Genomic DNA, 19,778 nt, shown 5'->3' with positions numbered 1-19,778 from the left:
TTCCATTAAATCAGAGACAGACAGCGTCGACACTGACTGGTCTGTCCTCCATTCCCTCACCTGTATTGGACGGAGGAAGGCTTGACCCCTCCTCGTAAACACTAAGGTTGCTTCCCAAATGGCACCCTATTCCCTATATTGAACACTACTTTTAACCAGAGCCCTATGAGTCCTGGTCAAAAGCAGTACACTACTTCTGTAGGGAGTTTGGTGCCATTTTGGGACAAACACAAGATGCACTCTGAGATGAGGCAGAGAGAAAATCAACAGGGTGGTAGACATGAGGAAGGGAAGGGTTTCCTCACTGTTGGTTACCTGGTTGAGTCTCAAATAGCACCCTATTCCCTGGACCTACAGGAGGGTATCTCTCCAGGAACAGGGTTGGAGTTTAAACCTACAGGAGGGTATCTCTCCAGGAACAGGGTTGGAGTTAAAACCTACAGGAGGGTCTCTCTCCAGGAACAGGGTTGGAGTTAAAACCTACAGGAGGGTATCTCTCCAGGAACAGGGTTGGAGTTAAAACCTACAGGAGGGTCTTTCTCCAGGAACAGGGTTGGAGTTACAACCTACAGGAGGGTCACTCTCCAGGAACAGGGTTGGAGTTAAAACCTACAGGAGGGTATCACTCCAGGAACAGGGTTAGAGTTAAAACCTACAGGAGGGTATCTCTCCAGGAACAGGGTTGGAGTTAAAACCTACAGGAGGGTATCTCTCCAGGAACAGGGTTGGAGTTAAAACCTACAGGAGGGTCTCTCTCCAGGAACAGGGTTGGAGTTTAAACCTACAGGACGGTATCTCTCCAGGAACAGGGATGGAAACCCTTGCCCTATACAGAACACAACTTTTGAGCCCTATGAGTGCTGGTCTAAAGTAGTGCACTATATAGGGAATAGGGCTCTGGTCTAAAGTAGTGCACTATATAGGGAATAGGGCTCTGGTCTAAAGTAGTGCACTATATAGGGAATAGGGCTCTGGTCTAAAGTAGTGCACTATATAGGGAATAGGGCTCTGGTCTAAAGTAGTGCACTATATAGGGAATAGGGCTCTGGTCTAAAGTAGTGCACTATATAGGGAATAGGGCTCTGGTCTAAAGTAGTGCACTATATAGGGAATAGGGCTCTGGTCTAAAGTAGTGCACTATATAGGGAATAGGGCTCTGGTCTAAAGTAGTGCACTATATAGGGAATAGGGCTCTGGTCTAAAGTAGTGCACTATATAGGGAATAGGGCTCTGGTCTAAAGTAGTGCACTATATAGGGAATAGGGCTCTGGTCTAAAGTAGTGCACTAAATAGGGAATAGGGCTCTGGTCTAAAGTAGTGCACTATATAGGGAATAGGGCTCTGGTCTAAAGTAGTGCACTATATAGGGAATAGGGCTCTGGTCTAAAGTAGTGCACTATATAGGGAATAGGGCTCTGGTCTAAAGTAGTGCACTATATAGGGAATAGGCCTCTGGTCTAAAGTAGTGCACTATATAGGGAATAGGGCTCTGGTCTAAAGTAGTGCACTATATAGGGAATAGGGCTCTGGTCTAAAGTAGTGCACTATATAGGGAATAGGGCTCTGGTCTAAAGTAGTGCACTATATAGGGAATAGGGCTCTGGTCTAAAGTAGTGCACTATATAGGGAATAGGGCTCTGGTCTAAAGTAGTGCACTATATAGGGAATAGGGCTCTGGTCTAAAGTAGTGCGCTATATAGGAAGTAGGGTGTCATTTGGTACACAACCTCGGTAATAACCAATAGAACTACAGTAAACGGACAACATAGTAGTTGAAGGGTACCTACATAAGGGATTTATTACACATTCATAAGCCATACATAATACTTAATACATGCTTATGTACTGTTTATTCATGTGTTATGAAGTCCTTATGTACGTACCATTTAAATAAAGTGTTAACCAACCTATTATTGACTCTCTCTTGTTCTGATACACAGCCAATACACAACCATTATTCTGCATAACTATGTAGATGTAGATTACACATGACATCTCTATCATCATGCACCTGTTTTGGTCTTCTACGGACATATATTTTATTTGACTAGGTGTTGTCATTAGCACATCTTGCGCTCACCAGGTTACAGTTGTTTGGTTTTTAAATTGATTGCAAAGTGTAGACGGTCCCTCATTAGAATGGGGTTCTACCTCCCACATTCGGATGTGCTTGCTGTGTCCTGAAAACAAGCAGCGCTTTGGCAATGAAAGACAAATTGATTCCTCCACATTACTACCAAGTGCCAAGCCTAACTGCCACCCAGTAAACAGACTGGCAAATCTTTCAAACTCATATTTGACAGTATGTGTATTGTTCCCCTCTTAAATAATGATGTCTGCCAAGCTGATCCAATTCATCTGCAGTCCTCCAACACTTGTGTTTATATATCCACGCCATGGCAAGTCCGAGAAACAAGGTTTCTAAAGGTTTGTCTCTTCAGATTTGGGAGCCGCTCAACACTGTACTGTGTTTCCCGAGAGAGAGGAAATCCGCTCCATACATCAACTGGATTTCACTTGGGACGGTTTCTGTTATGGCCTCCCTTCTCGGTTTCAGGAGTCAGTGAAAACAGTGTTATGATCCAATGGAAAAAGCTCCTACTCCTAGTTGTGGATATATCAGCATCCACAAGGATCTTTCTTCATAAGCTGCTTTTAAAAAACAGACAGAGGACCCTGATACGGGACCTTTACTGGCTCTCACTGGAAAGGCCCTGAGCCGAAACTGTTATCCCACTGAGAACACTGCTGCTCCAACTGGTCTAGTAGTCTGTCCACCGAGTCCTCCTTATTGTCCAGCTTCAGGTACCTGCGGGCACAGCCCAGGTCTAACCGGGGCCAGCTGCGGTGCCTCTGCTCCTCTACGGGGGTGAGCTCCGGGGGCTCCACACCTCCACACCCAACCATGTTCACATACACGTCTGAGCTGGGCTCACTCCGCACTCCCTCTGGGTCTGCCCCAGGTCCCCAGGGTCGTATGGCCCCTTCCTGTTGGCATTTTACAGTCTGCGGCCCATGAGGGCCTGGGTTAGTCCTGTAGCTCAGACTGTGGGAGCGCCTGGGCAGCGTGGCTGTGACCTCCGACCTCTCCCAGTCGTCGACTCCCAGAGTGGACAGGGAGCTGGCTGACACCAGACAGTTGTTGAGCTTAAAGAGGTGAGCGGGCTGGGGGTCCGGGCTGAAGCCCCCTACCCTTGGCCCACCACCACCACCGTCCCTCCCCGTGTTGAAGCCCATCTTGCTGGAGTTGCATGAGTTGGAGTGGGAGGAGTGGAGGGAAGGGGTAGAGGCTGAGTCCTGGTGGTGTAGAGCCTCCGTCTGTACGGTGGCCTGCTGGTACATACAGTCAGTTGCCCTCTCCTCCTCCTCTCTGCTGTCTCTGGTCGTCTGCAGCAGGGGCTCTGAGCTGGCCAGCTGCTGCAGATAGAGGATGTTAAGGTGGGTGGCAGGCAGACTGCTCACCCACTGGTAGTGTCTGGCCATGGAGTTGGCTGCTGACATGTCTGAGAGATCGGCCGAGGGCACGGCCGCCGACACTGAGCAGATGACGCTTCGCATTTGGGCCAGCAGCATCTGGGTCTCCCTGTCGCGGTTCTCATACAGCACCGTGTTGGCACAGATGAGTATGAACAGCCCCACGCCCATGATGACTGGTCCCAGGAGCTTCATCCGTTCACTGTGGATCAGACTGGCCGTGGTCAGGAGGCTCTTAGCCCCCAGGTTCCAACCGGATGACTGGGGTTCAGAGACACCCCTACCTCTAACTCCTCCTGCCCCATCTACAGAACCAGAGCCTTGTTGTCCAACTCCTAGCAGCTGGGAACGCTGGGTCCGGTAGGGCCAGTACCCAGCCACTGCCAGGGCCGTGCCCACCACCACCACGATGACCCCTAGCACCAGGAAGGCTCCTGGCATGGAGTGGATGCGCAGCTCGCCGCGGATCAGGCCCTCCTTCTTCCGACCCCGCAGGCTGAAACCAGACATCCGTTGGCGTGGGGAAGGAGAGCTTGGTGTCTGGCCCCCGGGGTCCCCGGCCTTCTGGGTCTTCATGGTGCGGCTCGGTCCAGTGCCCTATCGGAACACTGTGGAAGGGGGGGTTCAAGGGTTAGGAAGACACATTAATTATGGACTATCCATTTTTTTCTACTGTTGTTGATATTGTTCACCTTTTCCCCCACTACCTTTTCCCCCACTACCTTTTCCCCCACTATCTTTTTTCCTCTTTTCTTTAATCTTCTAAAGTGGGTTGTGAGCCCACTTTTTAAATCAACTTCTTGACTTGACTGATGCGACAACACATCCTTATCCTGTAAACATTGAACTCTCAGCCTCTTATAATTCATTTAATATGTTCTCGCTTTCATACTGACAATATTTTTTTGCTCTATTGTAAAAAAAAAAAAAAAAATAGCTTCTGGTTCTCAGGGTTTTGGTACGTGACACAACCAAATGTTTCCCTTTTGAAATACTTTGTTAAAAACATTTCAATTTAAGAGAGAGATACTAAAAGGTATTTTGTGAATGTTTTTAGTCCATGCTTTGGAAATTTGGAAAAATCAGTTTATCACATTTTCGTAATCTTACATTTTTTTTAATGCTGATGTTCACAGAAGACCATTCAAGTTATAGCGTACTCCTCTAACAAACTGTTCCAAACCATGTCGGTGGCGAGCTTCTAAATTCAAATGCTACAAACACTCACACGTGGCGTTCTACTTGAGTTCCCACATGACCATAAACAGGGTGAGAGCCCACAAGACCATAAACAGGGTGAGAGCCCACATGACCATAAACAGGGTGAGAGCCCACATGACCATACACAGGGTGAGAGCCCACAAGACCATAAACAGGGTGAGAGCCCACATGACCATAAACAGGGTGAGAGCCCACATGACCATAAACAGGGTGAGAGCCCACATGACCATAAACAGGGTGAGAGCCCACATGACCACATGACCATAAACAGGGTGAGAGCCCACAAGCCACAAGACCATAAACAGGGTGAGAGCAAGACCATAAACAGGGTGAGAGCCCACAAGACCATAAACAGGGTGACCATAAACAGGGTGAGAGCCCACAAGACCATAAACAGGGTGAGAGCCCACATGACCATAAACAGGGTGAGAGCCCACATGACCATAAACAGGGTGAGAGCCCACATGACCATAAACAGGGTGAGAGCCCACAAGACCATAAACAAGGTGAGTTCCCACATGACCATAAACAGGGTGAGAGCCCACATGACCATAAACAGGGTGAGTTCCCACAATCAAATGTAGCCTGAAGTCTCGCTCCAAATGACAAAGAGAAAAACAGGAAGACTCACTCCAGATGACACACAAAAAAGAGAAAAACAGGAAGTAGTATCTTCTTCACTACACAACATCACATATTTAGACAATTAAATGAATGTGAGGTTTTAATTTAGCGGTCTTTCTTTAAAGGCTAAGGCATGTCTTCTTCTTCTTCGCTGTTTGGTAAATATGCATACACAGACAGACAGATGGCGGCCACAGGACTCCTCGTTTGGCTTGAGTTCATCAAAGGCCTTTAGATAAGGTTTAGAATGAATTATGGAACACGGCCCAACTTCATGGGCTCCATACTGGTCTCCCATAGGACTTCTTTATTCATACAGTATACACTACATGACGAAAAGTATATGGACATCTGCTCGTCGAACATCTCATTCCAATATCATGGGCATTAATATGGAGTTGGTCCCCCACTTTGCTGCTATAACAGCCTCCACTCTTCTGGGAAGGCTTTCCACTTGATGTTGGAACATCGCTTGACTTGCTTCCATTCAGGCACAAGAGCATTAGTGAGTTCGGGCACTGATGTTGAGCGATTAGGCCTTGCTTGCAGTTGCCGTTCCAATTCATCCCAAAGGTGTTTGATGGGGTTGAGTTCAGGGCTCTCTGTAGGCCAGTCAAGTTCTTCCACACCGATCTCGACAACTCATTTCTGTATGGACCTCGCTTTGTGCATAGGGGCATTGTCATGCTGAAATAGGAAAGGGCCTTCCCCAAACTGTTGCCACAAAGTTGGAAGCACAGAATAAGAACGTCATTGTATGCTGTAGCATTAAGATTTCCCTTCATGGGAACTAAGGGGCCAAGCCTGAACCATGAAATACAGCCCCAGACATTATTCCTCCTCCACCAAACCGTTGACACTATGCACTCGGGCAAGTAGCGTTCTCCTAGCATCTTGCTAACCCAGACGGTAAAGCGTGATTCATCACTCCAGAGAACGCGTTTCCACAGCTCCAGAGTCCAATGGCAGCAAGCTTTACATCCCTCCAGCCAATACTTGGTATTGAGCATGGTGATCTTAGGCTTGTGTGCAGCTGCTCGGCCATGGAAAACCATATCATGAAGCTCCCGACAAACAGTTATTGGCCTGACGTTGCTTCCAAAGGAAGTTTAGAACTCGGTAGTGAGTGTTGCAACTGAGGACAGACGCACTTCAGCACTCGGCGGTCCTGTTATGTGAGCTTGTGTGGCCTACCACTTTGCGGCTGAGCCGTTGTTGCTCTTAGACGTTTCCACTTCACATTAACAGCACTTTGACCGGGGCAGCTCTAGCAGGGCTGAAATTTGACAAACTGAGTTGTTGGAAAGGTGGCATCCTATGACGGTGCCTGGTTGAAAGTCACTGAGCTCTTTAGTAAGGCCAGTTTACTGCCAGTGTTTTTATATGAAGATTGCATGGCTGTGTGCTCGATTTTATACACCAGTCAGCAACGGGTGTGGCTGAAATAGCCAAATCCACTCATATGAAGGAGTGTTCATATACTTTTGTATATATAGTGTACAGTACCAGTCAAAAGTTTGGACACACCAACTCATTCAAGGGTTTTTCTTCATTTGTAATATTTTCTACATTGTAGAATAATAACAAAGACATAAAAACTATGAAATAACACATGGAATCATGTGGTAACCAAAAAAAACTATTAAACAAATACAAATATATTTTATATTTGAGATTCTTCAAAGTTAATTTGTGGAATTTCTTTCCTTCTTAATGCGTTTGAGCCAATCAGTTGTATTGTGACAAGCTAGGGGGGGGGGGGTATAAGACCAAGTCCCTACTATGGCAAGAACAGCTCAAATAAGCAAGAGAAACGACAGTCCATCATTCATTTTAATTTAATTAAAACTTCTTAAGGATTGGACCCTTTTTTAAATGTTCGCCTAAAATGACATACCCAAATCTAACTGCCAGTAGCTCAGGACCTGAAGCAAGAATATAGATATTCTTGATAACATTTGAAAGGAAACACTGAAGTTTGTGGAAATGTGAAATTAATGTAGGAGAATATAACACATTAAATCTGGTAATAGATAATACAAAGAAAAAAACATGCGTTCTCTTTTTTTCATCATCTATGTAATGCAAGAGAAAGGCCATACATTGAGATAGGATTTTAGGTGTAATTTAGATGTTGTCCACAAGATGGCAGCAGTGTGTGTGCAAAGTTTCAGACTGATCCAGTGAAGAATTACATCACTACACAACATTTTGTATCAAGTCTGACAGGAGTTTGCACAAATGTACCGAATTGGTCAATTTAAACATTTTCAAGTACATAACTATACAGAACATACAAAAATGCTATGGTAATAAAAAATGTAAGTTTACACACTACCAGGAATGTCATACATGATGGATCATTAGCTTCCCTACAAAAAAGCCACTAACCTTCACACATCTAGATGGCTGGATGACAAATCAGGATGACAAAATCAGAGCAAGATTACTGAATGTAAGTACATTATTTACCTTCAGAGGTGAATGCATCAAACCAGCTGCCGTGATGTGTTTTGTTGTAGTGCACTATCCTCAAACAATAGCATGGTATTTTTTTGTTGTAATAGCTACTGTAAATGTGAAACTGCGGTTAGATTAACACGAATTTAAGTTTTCTGCCCATATAAGACATGTCTATGTCCCGGAATTGGCTGTTGTATACAACTTCGCAAAAACCATCAATCGCTATGATGAAACTGGCTCTCGTGAGGACCGCCACAGGAAAGGAAGAGCTTCCTCTGCTGCAGAGGATAAGTTCATTAGAGTTAACTGCTCCTCAGATTGCAGACCAAATAAATGCTTCACAGAGTTCGAGTAACATACACATCTCAACCTCAACTGTTCAGAGGAGACTGCATAAATCAGGCCTTCATGGTCGAATTGCTGCAAAGAAACCACTACTAAAGAAAACCAATAAGAAGAAACATTCTGCAATGATGCGCCATCCCATATGGTTTGATCTTAGTGAGACTATCATTTGTTTTTCAACAGGACAAATGACCCAACACACCTCCAAGCTGTGTAAGGGCTATTTGACCAAGAAGGTGAGTGATGGAGTGCTGCATCAGATGACCTGGCCTCCACAATCTCCCGACCTCAACCCAATTGAGACGGTTTGGAATGAGTTGGACTGCAGAGTGAAGGAAAAGCAGCCAACAAGTGCTCAGCATATGTGGGAACTCCTTCAAGACTGCTGGAAAAGCATTCCAGCTGAAGTTGGTTGAGAGAATGCCAAGAGTGTGCAAAGCTGTTATCAAGGTAAAGGGTGGCTTCTTTGAAGAATTTAAAATATAAAATACATTTTGATTTGTTCAACACTTTTTTTGTTACCACATGATTCCATATGTTATTTGATGGTTGATGGCTTCAATATTACTCTACAATGTAGAAAATAATAAAAAATAAAGAAAAACCTTTGAGTAGGTGTGTCCAAACTTTTGACTGGTACTGTATGTGTACAGTTGAAGTCGGAAGTTTAAATACACCTTAACCAAATACATTTAAACTCAGTTTTCACAATTCCTGACATTTAATGCCCTGTTTTAGGTCAGTTAGGATCACCACTTTATTTTAAGAATGTTAAATGTCAGAATAATAGTAGAGAGAATGATTTATTTCAGCTTTTATTTCTTTCATCACATTCCCGGTGGGTCAGAAGTTTACATACACTCAATTAGTATTTGGTGGCGTTGCCTTTAAATTGGAAGTATGCTTGGGGTCAATGTCCATTTGGAAGACCCATTTGCGACCAAGCTTTAACTTCCTGACTGATGTCTTGAGATGTTGTTTCAATAAATCCAGAATTGTCCTTCCTCATGAAGCATCTATTTTGTGAAGTGCACCAGTCCCTCCTGCAGCAAAGCACCCCCACCACATGATGCTGCATCCCCGTGCTTCACATTTGGGATGATGTTCTTTGGCTTGCAAGACTCCCCCTTTTTCCTCCAAACATAACGATGGTCATTATGGCCAAACAATTCTATTTTTGTTTCATCAGACCTGAGGACATTTCTCCAAAAAGTACGATCTTTGTCCCCATGTGCAGTTGCAAACCGTAGTCTTGCTTTTTTATGGCGGTTTTGGAGCAGTGGCTTCTTCCTTGCTGAGCGGCCTTTCAGGTTATGTCAATATAGGACTCGTTTTACTGTGGATATAGATACTTTTGTACCGGTTTCCACCAGCATCTTCACAAGGTCCTTTGCTGTTGTTCTGGGATTGATTTGCACTTTTTGCACCAAAGTATGTTCATCTCTAGGAGACAGAACACGTCTCCTTCCTGAGCGGTATGACGGCTGCGTGGTCCCATGGTGTTTATACTTGCGTACTATTGTTTGTACAGACTAACGTGGTACCTTCAGACATTTGGAAATTGCTCCGAAGGAAGAACCAGACTTGTGGTGGTCTACAATCTTTTGGCAGATTTTGGGGGGGATTTTCCCATGATTGTCAAGCAAAGAGGCACTGAGTTTCAAGGTAGGTCTTGCAATATATCCACAGGTATACCTCCAATTGACTCAAATGATGTCAATTAGCCTATCAGAAGCTTCTAAAGCTATGACATCATTTTCTGGAAATTTCCAAGCTGTTTAAAAGGCACAGTCAACTTAGTGTACGTAAACTTCTGACCCACTGGAATTGTGATACAATGAAATAATCTGTCTGTAAACAATTTCTGGAAAAATTACTGTCATGCACAAACCGACTTGCTAAAACTATTGTTTGTTAACAAGAAATTTGTGGAGTGGTTGAAAAACGAGTTTTAATGACTCCAACCTAAGTGTATGTAAACTTCCGACTTCAACTATACATGTGAAAGGGAAACAGTACAGGGCTATAAAGCTATCTGATCAAATGTCAATAGGGTTTTTTCCCCCAGAAACTCAGAGTTCATGGTTGTATTTTTGCTCAGAGAGCATCACTGGTGGTTGTTTTCTTTATACTCTAAATGAAGGTGACTTATGCACTGCTTTTAAAGTGTCTCATTGTCTGAACTACGTAACCCCCAGCCTGTCATCACTGATTTTAAGAGAGAGTCAAGCACAGTGGAATGCTCAGAAGTGGAATGCTCGGGAGTGGAATGTTCGGGAGTGGAATGCTCGGGAGTGGAATGTTCGGGAGTGGAATGCTCGGGAGTGGAATGCTCGGGAGTGGAATGCTCGGGAGTGGAATGCTCGGGAGTGGAATGTTCGGGAGTGGAATGCTCGGGACTCGAATGCTCGGGAGCCGAATGCTCGGGAGTCGAATGCTCGGGAGTCGAATGCTCGGGACTCGAATGCTTGGGAGTCGAATGCTCGGGAGTGGAATGTTCGGGAGTGGAATGCTCGGGAGTGGAATGCTCGGGAGTGGAATGCTCGGGAGTGGAATGCTCGGGAGTGGAATGCTCGGGAGTGGAATGCTCGGGAGTGGAATGTTCAGGAGTGGAATGCTCGGGAGTGGAATGCTGGTCGAATGCTCGGGAGTGGAATGCTCGGGAGTGGAATGCTCGGGAGTGGAATGCTCGGGAGTGGAATGCTCGGGAGTGGAATGTTCGGGAGTGGAATGCTCGGGAGTGGAATGCTCGGGAGTCGAATGCTCGGGAGTGGAATGTTCGGGAGTGGAATGCTCGGGAGTGGAATGTTCAGGAGTGGAATGCTCGGGAGTGGAATGCTCGGGAGTCGAATGCTCGGGAGTGGATTCTGGAATGTAAATGTTTTCATCATTATTCAACTAAACATTTGAACGCCTGGCCACACACCATGCCCCTGGCCACACACCATGCCCCTGGCCACACACCATGCCCCTGGCCACCATGCCCCTGGCCACACACCATGCCCCTGGCCACACACCATGCCCCTGGCCACACACCATGCCCCTGGCCACACACCATGCCCTTGGCCACCATGCCCCTGGCCACACACCATGCCCCTGACCACACACCATGCCCTCTGATGTATTCACTGGGTTTGAACAACATTGAGAAGAGAAAAACTAACAAAACGTCCCCCAGAAGAGGAACGACTAGATGTGGCCAATTCAACTGGTCTGAAATAACAAACTGTACTCTGGCAGGAGTCTCAGAGTGACGGTTCTCTCTACTCTGTGGCAAGTAATTTACAACACTGCTTTGGATCCCGTCCTGATTTTGTTTGGCTTATTTGACCTCAATGGAGATGCAGGGCTGGTTTAGACAACAACAGCGTCCTGAATGGCACCCTAATCCCTATGCTCTGGTCAAAAGTAGTGCACTGTAAAGAGAATAGGGAGCCATTTGGGACGCAAGGAGAGTGATTCAGATCAGTTAGAAAGATGATGATGATCAGATTCAAGTTTTAATGATCCACTAAGGCCCATATACACTCAGGCTGTACAACACATTTGACACAATGGTTGTGATACAACTGTTGCTTTTGTGATAAAACACAAACAATGGGTGTTTATAAAAATGCATCCTACCGTGCTCTTCTCGAATGCGAAGTCTGTGTTCGTACATATTTTGAAACATGCATCTATGACCGCTTCAACAGAAAGTTGGCACAGAAATATGACGAAACCTTGTGAAAAAATAAAATTGCAGCTAAATTTCTTGAAATCAATGACGGCCATTATTTGAGCTGCAACGAGAGAAAATACACTCTGACTTCAGAAGTAAATGTTGTCTATTCACATTTCATATGTTGCCGGACTACAATATATTTTTTTAAATCTCGATACGTTAATAAATACATGCTGTGTTAATTTTGGCATGTTAACCTGCCTTCACTATAGACCCACTGTAGTGTGCACAAGGCCATAGTAAGTCAATAGGGCTAACTACTACTGTTAGCTAGCCAGATAGACACGAAGAATTGACATCTACCCTTTAGTTTTAGGTCTCCTCGTTAGCTACATTATTACGATTCACATATAGCTGGCTGATAGTTATGAAGTCAAATGTTTTCTTTGTGTATATTTTGTTTTATCTCTATTGCCATTGTCCTGTCTGGAAGAAGGTTCAGTGAATGTGTAAATCCATAGTAATTCAATAGGGCTAACTGGCTAGCTAGCTAACCATGAATAATTGGTAGCTAGCTACCCACGAAACATTAGTGTTACTAAACATTTTTGTGTTACGAAACATTTTTGACTGTTTAACTAGCTGGCTACCTAGATTATTTTGATTCACATATAGCTAGCTGGTTATCATTAATTAAAACATTTGTTTGGTGTATATCTTGTTTCGTCTCTATTGTGGAAGAAGGTTCAGTGAATGGGGAGGTGCAGCGTGAGGTAATACAGTAGGGGGAGGTGCAGCGTGAGGTAATACAGTAGGGGGGTGGGAGGTAATACAGTAGGGGAGTGGGCGGTAATACAGTAGGGAGAGTGGGAGGTAATACAGTAGGGAGAGTGGGAGGTAATACAGTAGGGGGCAGTGGGAGGTAATACAGTAGGGGGGTGGAGGTAATACAGTAGGGAGAGTGTGAGGTAATACAGTAGGGAGAGTGTGAGGTAATACAGTAGGGAGAGTGGGAGGTAATACAGTAGGGGAGTGGGAGGTAATACAGTAGGGAGAGTGGGGGGAGTGGGTAATACAGTAGGGAGAGGGGAGGTAATACAGTAGGGGAGTGGGAGGTAATACAGTAGGGAGAGTGGGAGGTAATACAGTAGGGAGAGTGGGAGGTAATACAGTAGGGAGAGTGGGAGGTAATACAGTAGGGAGAGTGGGAGGTAATACAGTAGGGAGAGTGGGAGGTAATACAGTAGGGAGAGTGGGAGGTAATACAGTAGGGAGAGTGGGAGGTAATACAGTAGGGGAGTGGGAGGTAATACAGTAGGGGGAGTGGGAGGTAATACAGTAGGGAGAGTGGAGGTAATACAGTAGGGAGAGTGGGAGGTAATACAGTAGGGGAGTGGGAGGTAATACAGTAGGGAGAGTGGGAGGTAATACAGTAGGGAGAGTGGTGGGAGGTAATACAGTAGGGGAGTGGGAGGTAATACAGTAGGGAGAGTGGGAGGTAATACAGTAGGGGGAGGGGAGGTAATACAGTAGGGAGAGTGGGAGGTAATACAGTAGGGAGAGTGGGAGGTAATACAGTAGGGAGAGTGGGAGGTAATACAGTAGGGAGAGTGGGAGGTAATACAGTAGGGAGAGTGGGAGGTAATACAGTAGGGAGAGTGGGAGGTAATACAGTAGGGAGAGGTAATACAGTGGGAGGTAATACAGTAGGGAGAGTGGGAGGTAATACAGTAGGGAGAGAGGGAGGTAATACAGTAGGGGGAGTGGGAGGTAATGCAGTAGGGAGAGTGGGAGGTAATACAGTAGGGAGAGTGGGAGGTAATACAGTAGGGAGAGTGGGAGGTAATACAGTAGGGAGAGTGGGAGGTAATACAGTAGGGAGAGTGGGAGGTAATACAGTAGGGGAGGAGTAGCGTGAGTGGGAGGTAATACAGTAGGGGGAGGGGGGGTAATAGAGTAGGGGGAGGAGCAGCGTGAGGTAATACAGTAGGGGGAGTGGGAGGTAATACAGTAGGGGGAGGAGTAGCGTGAGGTAATACAGTAGGGGAGGAGCAGCTTGAGGTAATACAGTAGGGGAGGTGCAGAGTGAGGTAATACAGTAGGGGAGGAGCAGCGTGAGGTAATACAGTAGGGGGAGGAGTAGCGTGAGGTAATACAGTAGGGGAGGAGCAGCGTGAGGTAATACAGTAGGGGAGGAGTAGCGTGAGGTAATACAGTAGGGGAGGAGCAGCGTGAGGTAATAAAGTAGGGGAGGAGTAGCGTGAGGTAATACAGTAGGGGAGGAGTAGCGTGAGGTAATACAGTAGGGGAGGAGCAGCGTGAGGTAATACAGTAGGGGAGGAGTAGCGTGAGGTAATACAGTAGGGGGAGGAGTAGCGTGAGGTAATACAGTAGGGGGAGGAGCAGCGTGAGGTAATACAGTAGGGGAGGTGCAGCGTGAGGTAATACAGTAGGGGGAGGAGTAGCGTGAGGTAATACAGTAGGGGAGGTGCAGCGTGAGGTAATATAGTAGGGGGAGTGGGCGGTAATACAGTAGGGGAGGAGCAGCGTGAGGTAATACAGTAGGGGAGGTGTAGCGTGAGGTAATACAGTAGGGGGAGGAGCAGCGTGAGGTAATACAGTAGGGAGGTGCAGCGTGAGGTAATACAGTAGGGGAGGAGCAGCGTGAGGTAATAAAGTAGGGGAGGAGCAGCGTGAGGTAATATAGTAGGGGGAGTGGGGGTAATAGAGTAGGGGGAGGAGCAGCGTGAAGTAATACAGTAGGGGAGGAGCAGCGTGAGGTGATACAGTAGGGGGAGGAGCAGCTTGAGGTAATACAGTAGGGGAGGAGCAGCGTGAGGTAATACAGTAGGGGAGGAGCAGCGTGAGGTAATACAGTAGGGGAGGAGCAGCGTGAGGTAATACAGTAGGGGAGGAGTAACGTGAGGTAATACAGTAGGGGAGGAGTAACGTGAGGTAATACAGTAGGGGGAGGAGCAGCGTGAGGTAATACAGTAGGGGAGGGGCAGCGTGAGGTAATACAGTAGGGGAGGAGCAGCGTGAGGTAATACAGTAGGGGAGGAGCAGCGTGAGGTAATACAGTAGGGGAGGAGCAGCGTGAGGTAATACAGTAGGGGAGGAGCAGCGTGAGCTAATACAGTAGGGGAGGAGCAGCGTGAGGTAATACAGTAGGGGAGGAGCAGCGTGAGCTAATACAGTAGGGGAGGAGCAGCGTGAGGTAATACAGGAGGGGAGGAGCAGCGTGAGGTAATATAGTAGGGGAGTGGGAGGTAATACAGTAGGGGAGGAGCAGCTTGAGGTAATACAGTAGGGGAGGAGCAGCGTGAGGTAATACAGTAGGGGAGGAGCAGCGTGAGGTAATACAGTAGGGGAGGAGCAGCGTGAGGTAATAAAGTAGGGGAGGAGCAGCGTGAGGTAATATAGTAGGGGTGGGGGTAATAGAGTAGGGGAGGAGCAGCGTGAGGTAATACAGTAGGGGAGGAGCAGCGTGAGGTAATACAGTAGGGGAGGAGCAGCTTGAGGTAATACAGTAGGGGGAGGAGCAGCGTGAGGTAATACAGTAGGGGAGGAGCAGCGTGAGGTAATACAGTAGGGGAGGAGCAGCGTGAGGTAATAAAGTAGGGGAGGAGCAGCGTGAGGTAATATAGTAGGGGAGTGGGGGTAATAGAGTAGGGGAGGAGCAGCGTGAGGTAATACAGTAGGGGAGGAGCAGCGTGAGGTAATACAGTAGGGGAGGGGCAGCTTGAGGTAATACAGTAGGGGAGGAGCAGCGTGAGGTAATACAGTAGGGGGAGGGGCAGCTTGAGGTAATACAGTAGGGGGAGGAGCAGCGTGAGCTAACAAAGTAGGGGAGGAGCAGCGTGAGGTAATATAGTAGGGGAGTGGGGGTAATAGAGTAGGGGAGGAGCAGCGTGAGGTAATACAGTAGGGGAGGAGCAGCGTGAGCTAATACAGTAGGGGGAGGAGCAGCGTGAGGTAATACAGTAGGGGGAGGAGCAGCGTGAGGTAATACAGTAGGGAGAGTGTGAGGTAATACAGTAGGGAGAGTGTGAGGTAATACAGTAGGGAGAGTGTGAGGTAATACAGTAGGGAGAGTGTGAGGTAATACAGTAGGGAGAGTGTGAGGTAAGGCAGTAGAGGGGAATGCGAGTGCTTCTCAAATGTAATGTTTAATGCATTCTCCACACTCTCGTCCTCACAAAAACATACTCAAGAGAACGTCTTCAGAGAATGCACTAGCAGCATAAGAGTGTGGCTCACAGTAGTATGCATATTGAGAAACACCCTTTGTGGGCACAAAAATGTCTACACAACCATTGTTTCCCCAATGCTTGTGTTGGGCCTAATCATATATGTGCAGAAAAATGATTGTGTCAAATGTGTTGTACATCAGTTGGACAACCTGACTGTGTACAGGACCAAGGAGTCTACTATGACCAGCGTCAGGGGTTGGATACCAGACTGTATCCTAACCAGAGGGTTGTAGGTTTGAATCCCATCTGGGTGATCTGGATAGTTAAAAGCTGCTGATACTGAATTACATTAGCTATAGTCCAAATGAGAGCATTACAGCAGGTACTGCTCCTAAATAGTTCTAAGAATAGTTGTCTGGCTTCCTGGGGCAAGAACATTCCATCTAGTTGTCTGGCTTCCTAGGGCAAGAACATTCCATCTAGTTGCCTGGCTTCCTGGGGCAAGAACATTCCATCTAGTTGCCTGGCTTCCTAGGGCAAGATCATTCCATCTAGTTGCCTGGCTTCCTGGGGCAAGAACATTCCATCTATTTGTCTGGCTTCCTGGGGCAAGAACATTCCATCTAGTTGCCTGGCTTCCTGGGGCAAGATCATTCTCTCTAGTTGCCTGGCTTCCTGGGGCAAGATCATTCCCTCGCTCATATGGCCACTGATATGGTATTTTTAATGAGGCAAACCAGACCTCACCTTCCATTAGCCAGTCAGGAATGTGGAGTATGGCCAAACACTGGCATCAAGTCACAAGCAGTACTACATAACATTGGAATAAGATCAATCTATGCGTTTGAATTCTATATGAGATATATTAGGCTATATAATTAGCTAAGTGCCTTCGGTCCCAAGACAGCCACTTACAGCAGGGAGAGAAGGAACCTTTGCATGGGCAATCTGAATTTGACAGTCTACTCTCAAAATTCAAGTCATGTGACAGTTCCAGCGTTTTAATGGTTTTACGTCAATGTTTTATTTCCCCATGGAAATCGACATACCCTTGAGGCAATTTTCTTTTTCTCAATCCTGTTCCTAGACGTGCACGACGCTGGGAAAACAATTATTTTGATGATTACCAAGATCCTTGGCTATGCAAGAGAGGTCCACATACTATGTAGGAGTAAATGCATGCGTCATGCTTGCAATATTTTTCCGTTATTATATTTTACCTGCATTGCTTATCCTATCAATAACTTAGCCTACACATATTTCGTGCAAAATGGTATTACACGCACTCCAAATTAACTGCATGGTATTCGACCAATTACCCTGTATAATATCATACCCATATTGGGAAAACGTTACAAACGTTTCCCGCCCCCCCGGCAAATAACGGTTTTATGTCGGTCGCGGCATAGCAAGCTGCAGAAGGGGGGGAAACTATGGAGCGGTGTTGCAATTCCTTCGGTGCTGACTGTTGATACATTGCCTGTATCAATTAACTGATTAAGGTTTCCGCGGGAAAATGTAATCTTGATTTCCTCTAAATATACAATCTCCAAAATAACCCACAGTTGAAATAGGCATAGGAGAGGGGAAACCAGACCGTGATTGATTTGTCTTGAACTTCAGCAAATACAATTTTTCTCTCTTCAGACCACTCAGAAAAGGCTGCTACAACGTTTCAACGTCAATTGTCTGAAGTTGCCGCTCTCGTTGTAATAATCATACTTCATCTACCGGCTGGGTGATAGCCTAGGCTACTTTTGAAGGTTACCGGGGAAAGTTATAGCCTACTTGCCTTTGATGCCGTATTCTTCGGTTGTATTCATTGTCCCCCGACACATGTCGATACAGTATCGTTTGGTTTGTTCCCTCATATAGCTTTAAAATATTGTGATATCCGTCAAGCAATTTAATTTGCCTGTAGTTTAAATCCAAAACGGAAGGATCAAGGATGTGCGTGGTTCTGTTGCTCGCAGTCTAATATGTGCTCCGTCTCTTATTCAGTAAGTTTCTATAGCCTATATCGTTGTCGTTTGTTACTGCAGGGAAATAGGCATTTTCAAAAGCCTTAGACCAAAATTTACGCTACATGCGACCGCCCCCTCACAAAACGGACCGAATTCCCACTGCTACTTTTCCTTGGCGCCTCCTTTCCTTCACGAACCCTGGTGCGATGCGCACTGCTCCTCCGTAGAAATTGAGCATTTGAGTAGGCTGCTGTTGCTTAATGCATACGCGTGCATTTTGGATCATTCTTTATGCTTTAGAGTAGAGTAGTCTTTATTATCCGCGGGGGCAATTCATTTTGCAGAGCGTAATAAGAATAATAGACAATAGACACTAAAATAATATAAATACAGCAATATATGCACAACTACCAGTACTATAGTATAGCGTATTGAGAGCCGATTGCAGCTGGTATGGATAGTTTAGACTTAATCGTGAACTAGTAGGTGAGATGCGCACTGTTGACTGACTAACCAACCGACCATTTTAATAGTACGCTAGCCTGTTAGTGGTCTCAGACATCCTTTAAAATAGGCTACATACATCCATCCATGGTCGAATATGGTAGGCTAAGCTTATCTTAAAATAATTCAGATTTCTACATGCTTTGAGTGACAAACAGAAGAGGCCTACACCCATACAATCATATAGGTATTTAAATGTGACTGGGAAACTGTGATACATATGCCAATTATATACGTCCCTACTCATTCAAATGAGCTTTATTGGCAGCAATTAATAATTGTGATAACTAAAACATTGGTTGAACTTGGACATTAATTATATTCCCATAGTTATTCATTATTCTCATTGCTAAAGGAATAGTTATTTCATTGACAGCGAGGGCATTTATTTCAACACGGATGGAATACTGTCCAATTAGCACTACGCCATCTTGTGGCTAAACAAGGGCACAAACACCAAACCAATGGGTCAGCATCCATTCTTGTTGCCACGATAATTGTGTAGTAACCCGGTTGCCAGTCTGATTCTGCGCTTACCAAATCCTTATCGCTCATTATCACGCCAAACATGTTATTGCATTGCATTTGGCACGACTATGGAGCCCCAAAGTGGAGGTGTGTCAGAATACCCATAAAACCTAGCGGTCCAACATGGAAATGGTTCCAACTGTTTTTCCACCATTCATTTTTCTCGTAGGGAAGTTTGGACTCTTAAAATAAGGGCTGTTTCGTGTTGGCGTACCCTGGCGTTACGTTTTGATAACCATGTAAATCTCTCTTGGACAAGGCGACTGATTCATATATTAGACTCAATTTCCTCTGGTTTGAAATTGCTTATTAGCATTTCATTTGCTGGTAAATTGTTGATGGAATTTATAGCTTTAAAGGAATGATTAGAATAGTCCACTCAGAAACCATATAATTGTAGAAATTGACAAGAATCATAAAGTTGAGTTGAGTTTATTTTTATTTACAGGGACAGTGCACATTAATCAACGTTTCAGTAAAAGTGCCGGTTTTAGCCAGCCGGCTAATTTTCAACCACAGTCCCTGGGCAGGTTATTAAAAACAATTACAATATAGACAATAGCAACATAGGACAAGCAAGACATAGCATACAGACAGAGCAACATAGGACAAGCGAGACATAGCATACAGACACAGCAACATAGAACAAAAAGCAGCAAGACAAAATTCATAAAAGCAACTAAGTGTTTCCACACCTCACAAGCTACAGACAACAGACATGGAAAGCGGCAACACACAGCTAGTGACATGCATCTGTGTTTTGCACAAGATTTTCCCAACTTAAGAGCTCATGCTTTC

The 19,778-nt window shown here is 45.6% G+C and overlaps 1 protein-coding gene across 1 annotated transcript; it reads right to left on the bottom strand.

Moving 5' to 3' along the window:
* Positions 1–1,643: 1,643 nt before the first annotated feature.
* LOC112236737 (transmembrane protein 200A-like) lies at positions 1,644–18,197 on the bottom strand. Its single transcript, XM_042310374.1, has 2 exons — positions 17,777–18,197; positions 1,644–4,082 (listed from the first exon to the last, which is right to left on the bottom strand). Exon 2 carries the CDS (start codon positions 4,048–4,050, stop codon positions 2,701–2,703), a length of 1,350 nt encoding a protein of 449 aa, XP_042166308.1. The 5' UTR covers positions 4,051–4,082; positions 17,777–18,197; the 3' UTR covers positions 1,644–2,700.
* Between the last annotated feature and the right edge of the window lie 1,581 nt (positions 18,198–19,778).

Source organism: Oncorhynchus tshawytscha, linkage group LG31 (genome assembly GCF_018296145.1).
Source record: "Oncorhynchus tshawytscha isolate Ot180627B linkage group LG31, Otsh_v2.0, whole genome shotgun sequence".
Taxonomy (NCBI): Eukaryota; Metazoa; Chordata; class Actinopteri; order Salmoniformes; family Salmonidae; genus Oncorhynchus; species Oncorhynchus tshawytscha.
The sequence above is the reverse complement of the archived record's forward strand: the minus strand, read 5'-3'. Positions and strand labels throughout refer to the sequence as shown.